Genomic DNA, 12,108 nt, shown 5'->3' with positions numbered 1-12,108 from the left:
GCAACAAGAACCAGAGCCCAGGTCCAGCAACAAGAACCAGAGCCCAGGTCCAGCAACAAGAACCAGAGCCCAGGTCCATCAACAAGAACTAGAACCCAGGTCCATCAACAAGAACCAGACCCCAGGTCAGCAACAAGAACTAGAGCCCAACCTACTATACAGCTACCATAGTCAAATCAGCCTGGTACTAGTACCATGACAGATACACTGACAAGGGAACAGAAGTGAGATACCAGATGTATCTTTGACAAAGGCGCAAAGTCCATTAAATGGGGAAAAAAGTCTTTTAACAAATATTTCTGGCAAAACTCGACGTCCATCTACAAAAAAAGAAACAGAATCCATATCTCATACCATACACAAAACTAATTCAAAATGGATCAAATTATCTAAACATAAAACCAAAAACTATGAAGATTAGCGAAGAAAAAGTGGGGTCAACGCTAGGGGCCCTAATATATGGCATAAATAGGATACAAATCAAAACTAACAACATACAAACACCAGAAGATAAACTAAATAACTAGGTAACTAAAAATTAAACACTTATGCTCATCAAAAGACTTCACCAAAAGAGTAAAAACAGAACATACAGACTGGGAGAAAATTTTGGCCAATGACATATCTGACAAAGGTCTAATTTCTAAAATCTCTAAGAAAATCCAACACCTCTAGAACAAAAAGACATATAATCCAATTAAAAAATGGACAAAGGAACGAACAGACACTTCACCAAAGACATTCAAGCAGCTAACAGACACACGAGGAAACGCTCTCGATCACTAGCCAATAAAAAGCAAAACCAAAGCCGTTGCCATCAAGTTGATTCTGACCCGTGGAGACCCTACAGGACACAGCAGAACTGCCCCATATGTTTTCCAAAGAGCGCCTGGTGGATTCAAACTGCTGACCTTTTGGTTAGCAGCTGTAGCTCTTAACCACCATGTCACCGGTTAGCTCAGCTGGTTAGGGCATGGTGCTAATAACGCCAAAGTCGTGGTCCGATCCCTGTATGGGCCAAAGAGATAGGTTACACTAGCCAAGAGAGAAATGCAAATCGAAACTACAATAAGATACCATCTCACCCCAACATTACTGGCACTAATCAAAAAAACAAATAAATATTGGAAAGGCTGCAGGGAGATTTGAACTCTTATGCACTGATGGCGGGAAGGTAAAATGGTACAACCACAACACGGTACTTCCTTAAAAAGCTAGAAACAGAAATACCTCATGATCCAGCAATCCCACTCCTAGGATATATCCTAGAGAAATAAGAGATGTGACACCAAGAGACATACACCCACCCATGTTCACTGCAACATTATTCACAATAGCAAAAAGATCGAAACAACCTAAGTCCCCATCAACAGATGAAAATATAAATGAACTATGGTACACACACACAATGGAAAACTATGCAACAATAAAAAACAATGACGAATCTGGAAAGCATCTCACAACATGGATGGATCTGGAGAGCATTACGCTGAGTGAAATAAGTCAATCACAAAAGGCCAAATACTGTATGAGATCACTAAAAATTCAAGAAAAGGTTTACATACATGTTATGGATTGAACTGTGTCCCCCAAAATGTGTGTCAACTTGGCTAGTCCATGATTCCCAGTATTGTGTGACTGTCCACCATTTCTGCCATCTGATGTGATTTGCCTGTGTGTTGTAAATCCTACATCTATGATGTTAATGAAGTGGGATTACAGGCAGTAATGTTGATGAGGCAGGACTCAATTTACAACTTCAAGAGATTAAGTCAATCTCTTTTGAGATATATACGAGAGAAGAAAGCAGAGAGACAGGGGGACCTCATGCCACCAAGAAACAAGAGCCAGGAGAACAGAACGTTCTTTGGGCCCAGGGTCCTGCACTGAGAATTTCCTTGATCAGAGAAGAGTGATGACAAGGCCCTTCCCCCAGAACCAAAAGAGAGAAAGTCTTCCCCTGGAGCTGGCGTACTGAATCCAGACTTCTAGTCTCCTTATGAGACTGTGAGAGAATAAACTTGTTTGTTAAAGCCATCCACTTGTGATATTTCTGTTATAGTAGCACTAGATGACTAAGACAACAAAGAAAGAAAAAAATCTTTGATCATTACAAGGGAGGCGAGGAGTGGGAGGGAAAAACACTAACTAAGTAGTAGATAAGCGGTAACTTTAGCAAAGGGTAAGACAGTACACGATACTGGAGAAGTCGGCACAACTTGACCAAGGCAGTCACAGAAGCTTCACAGATACATCCAAACTCTCTGAGGGACCAGATTACTGGGCTGAGGCTTGGGGACCATGCCTTCAGGGGATATCTAGCTCAGCTGGCATAACATAGTTCACAAAGAATATATTCTACATCCCACTGTAATGAGCAGCGTCTGGGGTCTTAAAAGCCTGCAAGCAACCATCTAAGATACACCTAGTGAACCCATCCTGTCTGGAGCAAAGGAGAATTTAGAAAACCAAAGACAGAAGAGAAAGATTAGGCCAAAAGAATAATGGACCACAAAAACCACAGCCTCCACCAGACTGAGCCCAGAACAACTAAGTGCTGCCTGGCTACCACCACCAACTGCTCTGACAGGGATCACAATAGAGGCCCAGACAGAGCAGAAAAAAATTTAGAACAAAATTCAAATTCACAAGATAAAAATCAGACTTACTGGTCTGATGGAAACTGTAGAAACCCTGAGAGCATGGCTTCTGGACACCCTTTTAACTCAGTACTGAAGTCACTCCTGAAGTTCACTTTTCAGCTAACGATTTAACAGGTCCATAAAACAAACAATAGCATACGTGCAGAACCGGCTTCGTAGTTCGATCACGTATATGAGACCAAATAGGAACACCAGCACAAACGCAAAGATGGCAAGAATGGTCAGGAAAACTGGACAAATGGAAACAAGAAATGCAGGGTGAAGAAGGGGAGAATACTGACACACACAGGGTTGGCAACCAGTGTCACAAAACCATTTGTGTATTGTTTAATGAGAAACTAATATGCTCTGTAAACTTTCGACTAAAGCACAACGTTAAAAAAAAAAAAGAACCAGAGCCCAGGTTCCTCACAAGAACTAGAACCTGGGTCCTGAATAAGAACCAGAGTCCAAGTCCCTCAACAAGATCCACAGCCCAGGTCCTTCAACAAGAACTACAGTACAGGTCCTTCAACAAGAACCAAAATCCAGATTCTTCAACAAGAATCAAAACCCAGGACCTTCAACAAGAACTAAAGTCCAGGTCCCTTGACAGGAACTACAGCCCAGGTTCTTCAACAATAACCAGAGCCCAGGTCCTTCAACAAGAACCAGAGCCCATGTCCCTCAACAAAAACTACAGCCCAGTTCCTTAAACAAGAACCAGAGCCCAGTTCCTTCAACAAGAATTGGAGTACGGGTCCTTCAACAAGAACTAGAGCACAGGTCCCTCAACAAAAACCAGAGCCCATGTCCCTCAACATGAACTAGAACCCAGTTCCTTCAACGAGAACCAGAGTACGGGTCCTTCAACAAGAACTAGAGTACAGGTCCCCCAATAAGAACCAGAGCCCATTTCCCTCAACAAGAACTAGAACCCAGTTCCTTCAACGAGAACCAGAGTATGGGTCCTGCAACAAGAACTAGAGTACAGGTCCCTCATCAAGAACCAGAGCCCCTTTCCCTCAACAAGAACTAGAACCCCGTTCTTTTGGGTCCTACAACAAGAACTAGAGTACAGGTCCCTCAACAAGAACCAGAGCCTGGGTCCTTCAACAAGAACCAGACCCCACGTCCCTCAACAAAAACTAGAGTCCAGTTCCTTCAACAAGAACTAGGGTATAGGTCCTTCAACAAGAGCCAGAGCCCAGTTCCTTCAACAAGAACTAGAGTATGGTCCCTCAACAAGAACCAGAGCTCGTGTCTCTCAACATGAACTAGAACCCAGTTCCTACAACAAGAACTAAAGTACAGGTCCCTCAACAAGAATCAGAGCCCATTTCCCTCAATAGAAACTAGAGTACAGGTCCTTCAAAGGAACCAGAGCACAGGTTCTTCAACAAGAACTACAGCTCAGATCCCTTGGTCCAGTGTTCTTTCTAGGGCCAAATAATGTCTCAGGAAAGGAAAAAATAGTAGTTGAATTTCCTAAGGTATATTATTTTTATTCCATGCCCCTCATCAACATACTACTTAGAAGGCTGTCAATACTTAAATCACTTTTGTTATGCTATATCAACCCTTTATCTTATCTTACCAAAAAAACCAAACCTTCTGCCGACTTGATTCTGACTCAAAAGGACCCTATAGGACAGAGAACTGCCCCTAGGGTTTCTAAGGCTGTAAATCATTACGGAAGCAGATACCCACATCTTTCTCTTGCGTAGCAGCTGGTGGGTTCTAATAACTGACCTTTGTGTTAGCAGCCAATCGCTTTAACCACTGTGCTACCCGCCATGTAAAATCAGTCTTCCTAACTTCCTCACTAAAAAATAAAAATTTAAAGGCAAAAAACACAGAATTGCAAATTCTCACTGACTCCAGACTTTCTGGAGCCATGGAGACTGTACGAATCCCTGAAACGATTATTGCCCTGAGAGAATCTTTAAGCCTTAAACGAAAAATATCCCCTCAAGTCTTCTTAAAACCAAACTATAGATTAGCTTAACTAGTAAAGAACCTCTGTCCTGAGCATTATGCTCTTTTAAGAACTATCTACATTTGATCCCCGGGGGCGTAGTGGTTAAGTGCTATGGCTGTTAACCAAAAAGTTGGCAGTTTGAATCTACCAGGAGCTCCTTGGAAACTCTATGGGGCAGTTCTACTCTGTCCTATCGGATCGCTAAGAGTCAGAATCGACTCGATGGCAACAGCTTTTTTTGGTTTTTATGTTTGATCAAAGTGATGATACCAACTTGAAAGATTAGATAGAAACCTTAGGGACAATGAGTTTATGTTAATGGGGAGGAACAACTCAGAAAAGAAAGGTGAGAATGGTTGCACAACTCAAGGAATGTAATCAATGTCACTGAATTGTACATGCAGAAACAGTTCAATTGGTTTGCTTTGCTGCGTATATTCTCAACAATAACATAATTTTTAAAAAATTTTTTAAATACAGAATGATGATAAAAGCCGTCACACTGAGTTTTATGACACATTTTGCCTACAGCTTTGGTAATTGACCATGTCATGCAAGTTGGAGATAGTCCCATGAAAGACACCTGTGTTTTTAAAGTAATGGGTAAGAACAGCATTCCTTACAGCCTCACCTACTTAGATCTTTACTGACTGCACTTTTTTTAATAGAAAAGAAGATAGGGAAAGGTACTAACTATCCAGTAGTCAGCTATTACTGTACCTTGGCAGCTTTATTAACCTTGTCTTCGTTTTCTCTCTTATACACAAACACTGAAGCAAATTTGCCATCTTGCAGTACAGCTGGATAAATAGCAAGTCCAGAAGGTAAGGTGAATCGTGGCTCTTTCAGTGTATAGCTTTTTAAAGCACTGTTCTCTGATCCCATCCCTTATGCAGTGTGGCTGTACTGCAGCTCTTCCTCAAAGCCAAGAAGATCTAAAAGAAAATATAAATAATGTGTAAACATTAAATCTACCTTCAACAAGAACAAGAGATAGCCAAGATGCAGCCAGGCATAACCAGATGTAAGGGGAGTTTCCTTGCGGGTGTGGCCTGCATCCAATATATGGGGATATTCTGGCAAAGCTCTCTCTCAATCCTGTATCCGACTCGTCATCATCTGACTTCTGGTTCTTGGAACCTGACATAGCAGCCTGCAGTCTGACCTGCAGATTTTGAGTTCATCAGCCCCTGCAACCAGATGAGTCAGGAGAAGCCCCAGGGATTTGGGACTTGCAGCCTCCACAACTGTGTGAGCCACTTCCTTGAAACAAATCTCTCTCTATATATATTTACATATATATATATATGCTTCACTGGTTTTGCTCCCCTAGAGAACCCAGCCTAAGGCATTTAGTACCGAGTGGGTAACATATATGCCAAGACACATGGAGATCTCCAAGGAAACAGGAAGCAGAAGCTGAAGAAACAAGGACCTTTCTTCAGTGCTGGCAAAGAAAGCCTTCCTCTACAGCTGGCACTCTGAATTCTGACTTCTAGCCTTCTAAACTGTAAGAAAATAAATTTGTTTGTTAAAGCCATCCACTTGCAGCATTTCTGTTATGGCAGCACGAGATAACTAAGATGGAATTTGGTACGGGTTCAGGAATTAAGGAATGTAAATAGGAGTGGCTTCACTATTACCCCCACAGGACAAAGTAGAACTGCCCCAGAGGGTTTCCAAGGAGCGGCTGGTGGATTCAATCTGCCAACTTTTTGGTTAGCAGCCAAGCTCTTAACCACTGCACCACCAGGGTTCCACTATTACCTCTAAAGTGACTTAAAAAAATTTTTTTTTTTTTTTGCTTCCTGTCTCCATGACCCTATGCTCTTCAGGTCTATAGGTCTTAGTTCCAGAGGGAGGAATGCCCCCATCTGGAGACACATCACTGATTCCATTGAACTGGAAGCTAAGAATGCCACCGGGCCACTTTGGGCTCCTTACGCCTCCGGATCAACAGGCAAAGAACGGAGCTACCATGCTGGCTGGTGTGATTGATCCTGATTACCAAGAGGAAATTGGATTGATATTACATAATGGAGGTAAAGAAGACTATGTCTGGAATGCAGAAGATCCCTTATGATGTTTCTTGGTACTACCATGCCCTGTGATTAAAGACAATGGAAAACTACAGAAACCCAATTCTGAGGTGACTACTAGTGGCCCAGACCCCTCAGGAGTGAAAGTCTGGGTGACCCCATCAGGCAAAGAATTACAACAGCTAAGGTGCTTACTGAGGGCAAAAGGAATACAGAATGGGTGGTGGAAGAATGTAGTTCTAAATACGCTTCGGCCATGTGACCAGTTGCAGAAACAAGGACTGTAATTTTTATGAGTATTTCTTCCTTCTCTTATATGTACGTGTATGTGTCTGTGTGTGAATAGCAAATATTTTTGTTTTCTTCCCTCCCTTATCCCAATAATTCTAAAATATAAGATATAACCGGGGCTAGTGCGTTTTCGGTTGTTCATGTTAGTTACATCACGTTAGGTGCAAATATGTCTTTATTTAGAGATTACGTATGGTTTAAGGGGATGTGTACAGGCACCAAGTCGACAAAGGATAGACTGTGATGGTTAACGTTATGAGTTAACTTGGCTAGGCCATGATTCTCAGTATTATGCAGTTATCCTCCGTTTTGTGATCTGACCTAAGTGGAGTTACCTTGAGGGTATGGCCTGCATCCACAACTTTTTCTCTCTCCCGATCCTGCATCTGACTCATCATCATCTGACCTCCAGTTCTTGGGATGTGAGCCAACAGCTTGCCACCTAAACTGCAGATTTTGGAATCGCCAGCTCCAACTTGCCACCTGACCTGCCATTTTGGGTTCGTTAGCCCCTGCTACCACGAGTCAGGAGAAGCCTCCAGCCTGACATCTGACCCATGGATTTCAGACTTGCAGCCTCCACAACTGTGTGAGCCATTTCTTTGAAATAAATCTCTCTATATATTTATATATATATTCTTCACCGGTTTTGCTCCTCTAAAGAATCCAGCCTAAGGCCACAGCTTAAAGCAAAAGCCAAATCAGTTGTTGTGGAGTTGATTACAACTCATGGTGACACCATGTTTTACAGAGTAGAACTGATCCACAGAGTTTTCTTGGCTGTAATCTTTACAGAAGCAGATTGCGTGGTCTTTCTTCCACAGCACCACTGAAGGGGTTCAAATCAGTAACCTCTGGGTTAGTAGAGGACTGCAAACCATTCAGTCACATTTACAGGGGCACATTACCATGCTCCATCTGGAGGCTATAGGAAGCCCAGCTTCAAAACCACTTCCTCACTGCCTCACTGACACCTTTACAATCAGCTCCCTTTACCTGAGGTAGCTTGAATGGGTCTATGCTCTTTGAAACCAACTGCCATTTCATTAACAGAAAAATCACTCTTTAGCTCCTCTTGCCTGAAAAACCTGTCAGGCTGGAGGAATCAGTTACAGCACTGCTACTATAAAAAATGTACACCTGAAACTAAGTCTAACTTCCTTCTTTCTCTTAGCCAAGGGAAAAACTGAGAACAAGGAACTGCAAATAAATGAAAATCTTGGCAGAAAACAGCACTGTTTCTTTAGTTATAATCCGTATTAATCCCCAAAGGAGATAAAGTGGTGACCAGGATTCAGGAGCAATGCTCTGGCTAGATGGCTGGCAGTCAGGAGAGGTGACAACCACAGGCATTTAACTTACTTCACCATTTCTAAATAGCAAAATACTTCCTTGTGGGAACATTATGCCTTACATGTGTTAACCTTGGATTTAATATTATAAATATCGCAACATGTTAATTAACAGCGTATGAAAGCTTCTGGGAGACATTAAAACTGGTAATTTTTCTTACCAGTGTATTTTTGCTCTACCCAGTCAATTCCAGCTCACAGTGACCCCATGTGTGTCAGAGGAGAACTGTGCTCCAAAGGGTTTTCAATGGCTGATTTTTCAGAAATAGATCACCAAGCCTTTCTTCCAAGGCACCATCCAGCCTTTCGGTTAGCAGCCCAGCACTTAACCATGTGGGCCACCCAGGGATGTATATTGATTTTTTTTTTTTTTTTTGGTCTAAGACCCTGAAGAATACCACTTAAAAATTAAAAAGGGATGACTCAGTTTCTTTAAAAAAATCAAAAGGAAAGGTGGAATCTTATTGTTCTGGAAGTATGGTTAATGTTGACAGATGTCTACAGTAGAGTACCAAAACCAAAAACCCGTGGCCGTCAAGTCCGTTCCGACTCATAGAGACCCTATAGGACAGAATAGAGCTGCCCTGTAGGGTTTCCAAGGAGCGGCACGTAGATTTGAACCACTGACCTTTTAGTTAGCAGATACAGTTCTTAATCACTACGCCACCAGGGCCCCAAAGACACTACAGGCTTATATTCTATGTCCAGCGTAAACTCTGCCTTTTATTAGGAACAAATAAAAAGATTGTTGATGATTAAAATTTGAGAACATCTTAAAAGCATTAATTCCTAATTCTGTATTTCACACACTCTGTATCTAAAGAGGCACAAATACTGTTAACATAAACACTGCTTCAAAAATGGTAATTCAGCTAAAATGAATTACTGAAACATAAAACTAATAAATTAGCACTTGGACTTGCAAAATGCTCTCTTGTTGCTTGGAGGAGTAAGGGAAAAAATACAAAATCTTGCTTGGTAGCTTTGGAATAAAATTCACAGGAAAGTAGAAAAATATATTCCAATGCCAGGGCATGCACAGATAGATAGAGATAGGTAAACAGATATATAAAATGCTTAGTCGGCAGTCTCTGACTTGAATATGCATCAGTCTTCTCTATGAAATGTGTTCACCTAGTTTCCTCCATCCTTCCTTGGGCAGCACAGTTTCCAGACCACCTGTGCATTTGGAAAGCCCACGTCTAGGTCGCAGTGCAACTCCTATGTTCAACTAAGAAACCTCTGGGTATCTCTGCTCTTTTCCCAGCAGTTAACTGTGATTATCTCGATCCTAGCTGGCATAGCCAGGGAACTCCAAAAATACTGGCTTGCATTCCAGACTCTAAGATCACCCTGCACTGAGTGATGCTTTGTTAGCCAGTGAGCCCTCTGGTTTCATCCGTTTCATACTCCCTGTATTTAACTCAGTGCAGCCTTGCTAGGTGCAAACAATACATAACGAAGCCTTTAAGGATCAAAACAAGTGTGCTAGCTAAGAGACAGGATTTTACGTGGATATGCACACCGGCAACAGTAATAACGATTCCAAAATCGCTCAGGACGGGACTGTGAGTATTCACGTGATTTCCTCTTCCGAGAAATGTATTTCATCTTTATTCCAAATAGAAAGCTTAAAGCAGTCAAGAGCCAGCTGGGCCTCTAGGGACCTGGCCCTGGTCTTGGACCAAGAATGAAGCGGCCCAAGCCCCCAAGGCTCCTCCGGCGATGCCCCTTCCGGGGAGTGTCCAGCCCACCGAGCAAACTCCCGGACCGCCCGCCCGCCCGCCCGGAGCGGAGCCCGAGGGTCCAGCCGCGACCCCGAGGCCGCTGGGGGTGGGGGGCGCACTCGCTTGGCTGGCCCCTCACCTTCCACACCTCCCCGCGAGGCCCGATCCCGCGGCTTCGCCGCCAGCTCCGGCCACCAGTGCCGCTCGGCGGGGGCCCACGAAGCCCTGATGAGGAGAAGCCCCGCACTGAGTGCCGGGAGGACGGCCGAGCTCAACCTGCGGGGACCGCACCGAGGGGAGGGTGCCGGGGGCATAAGCTGGAGCCACACTGAGGGGAGGGTGCCAGGGACCGAAGCCGGAGCCACTCTGAGGGGAGGGTGCCGGGGACCGACGGCCGAGCTCAACCTGCGGGGGCCGCACCGAGGGGAGGGTGCCGGGGACCGAAGCCGGAGCCACACTGAGGGGAGGGTGCCGGGGACCGACGGCCGAGCTCAACCTGCCGGGGCCGCTCTGAGGGGAGGGTGCCGGGGACCGAAGCCGGAGCCACTCTGAGGGGAGGGTGCCGGGGACCGAAGCCGGAGCCACTCTGAGGGGAGGGTGCCAGGGACCAATTGCCGAGCTCAACCTGCGGGAGCCACACTGAGGGGAGGGTGCCGGGGACCGACGGCCGAGCTCAACCTGCGGGGGCCGCACCGAGGGGAGGGTGCCGGGGACCGAAGCTGGAGCCACACTGAGGGGAGGGTGCCGGGGACCGAAGCCGGAGCCACTCTGAGGGGAGGGTGCCGGGGACCGACTGCCGAGCTCAACCTGCCGGGGCCGCTCTGAGGGGAGGGTGCCGGGGACCGAAGCTGGAGCCACACTGAGGGGAGGGTGCCGGGGACGGACTGCCGAGCTCAACCTGCGGGGGCCGCTCTGAGGGGAGGGTGCTGGGGACCGAAGCTGGAGCCACACTGAGGGGAGGGTGCCGGGGACCGACGGCCGAGCTCAACCTGCCGGGGCCGCTCTGAGGGGAGGGTGCCGGGGACCGAAGCTGGAGCCACACTGAGGGGAGGGTGCCGGGGACCTAAGCCGGAGCCACTCTGAGGGGAGGGTGCCGGCGACCGACGGCAGAGCTCAACCTGCGGGGGCCGCTCTGAGGGGAGCGTGCCAGGGACGACCGCCGAGCTCAACCTGCGGGGACCGCACCGAGGGGAGGGTGCCGGGGGCATAAGCCGGAGCCACTCTGAGGCGAGGGTGCCGGGGACCGACGGCCGAGCTCAACCTCCGGGGGCCGAAGCCGGAGCTCAACCTGTCGCGGCCGCACTAAGGGGAGGGTGCCGGGGACCGAAGCCGGAGCCGCACTGAGGGGAGAGTGCCGGGGACCGCAGCCCAGCTCAACTGGCGGGGGCCGCACTGAGGGGACGGTGCGGAGGACAGACCGCCGAGCTCAACTGGCGGGGCCCGCACTAAGGAGAGGGTGCGGGGAACGGACTGCCGAGCTCAACCGGCGGGGGCCCGCGAGTCGGGCGCGCCCCCGCCTCCTCTCCCGCCCCGGCCCCCAGCCCCGGCCCAGGCCTGACCGTCGGAGGCCGCAGCGGAAGCCCCGTTACCTGCGGGGGGCGGCGGAGGGCAGCGGCTCCGGTCCCCTTTTCGCCCCCAGTTAACACCGAACACCTCGCCTCCCCCGTGAGGTAGGTCTCCTACACACACAGTCTTCCGGATTCTCGGCTCTCCGACACCATAGAGTTGGGCCGGAAATGGGACAGAGTGCTAGCCTTCGCCTTTCCGACACCAACACTGAGGCAAATGAGCCCAGATTCTGGCTAGAGCGGCCACACAGGTGATTCTCAGGAGGGTGCCATCTTGAGTGTGGGCACCGGCCTCGAGCCCATTTTATTCACTGCTCCTAGCAGCCGAGTTGGCCTGCGCAGGTGTTCCTTCCCTAAGCATTCCAGTTGAAGACATAAGTTTTGTTTTGATTTTGCTTTTTAGGTCTTTAGCCTCTCAGCTTTAATTTTATTTCCGCCCGAATCGAAAATGGCCAACCATCGCCCTAGCAAATAGGGGCCGAGACGCAAAAAGGAGTCCAATCTGAAA

General features: G+C 46.9%; 1 protein-coding gene across 8 annotated transcripts in view; it reads right to left on the bottom strand.

The window, feature by feature from the left end:
• SCYL3 (SCY1 like pseudokinase 3) overlaps window positions 1-11,855 on the bottom strand; it is a 65,267-nt gene extending 53,412 nt beyond the window's left edge. For 4 of the 8 annotated variants that reach the window (XR_007516890.1, XR_007516889.1, XM_049881278.1 and 1 more), the window contains exons 1-2: window positions 11,622-11,855; window positions 5,344-5,558 (exon numbers count right to left, since the gene is read on the bottom strand). Coding sequence is in view for 6 of the 8 variants with exons in the window: in XM_049881278.1 (XP_049737235.1) it covers window positions 5,344-5,508 (165 nt within the window). In the remaining 2 variants the exon portion in view is untranslated. The remainder of the gene's footprint in view (window positions 1-5,343; window positions 5,559-11,621) is intronic. The other 4 variants (XM_049881280.1, XM_049881282.1, XM_049881279.1 and 1 more) reach the window with 2 other exon arrangements.
• Between the last annotated feature and the right edge of the window lie 253 nt (window positions 11,856-12,108).

This window comes from Elephas maximus, chromosome 3, assembly GCF_024166365.1.
Source record: "Elephas maximus indicus isolate mEleMax1 chromosome 3, mEleMax1 primary haplotype, whole genome shotgun sequence".
Lineage (NCBI taxonomy): Eukaryota > Metazoa > Chordata > Mammalia > Proboscidea > Elephantidae > Elephas > Elephas maximus.
The sequence above is the reverse complement of the archived record's forward strand: the minus strand, read 5'-3'. Positions and strand labels throughout refer to the sequence as shown.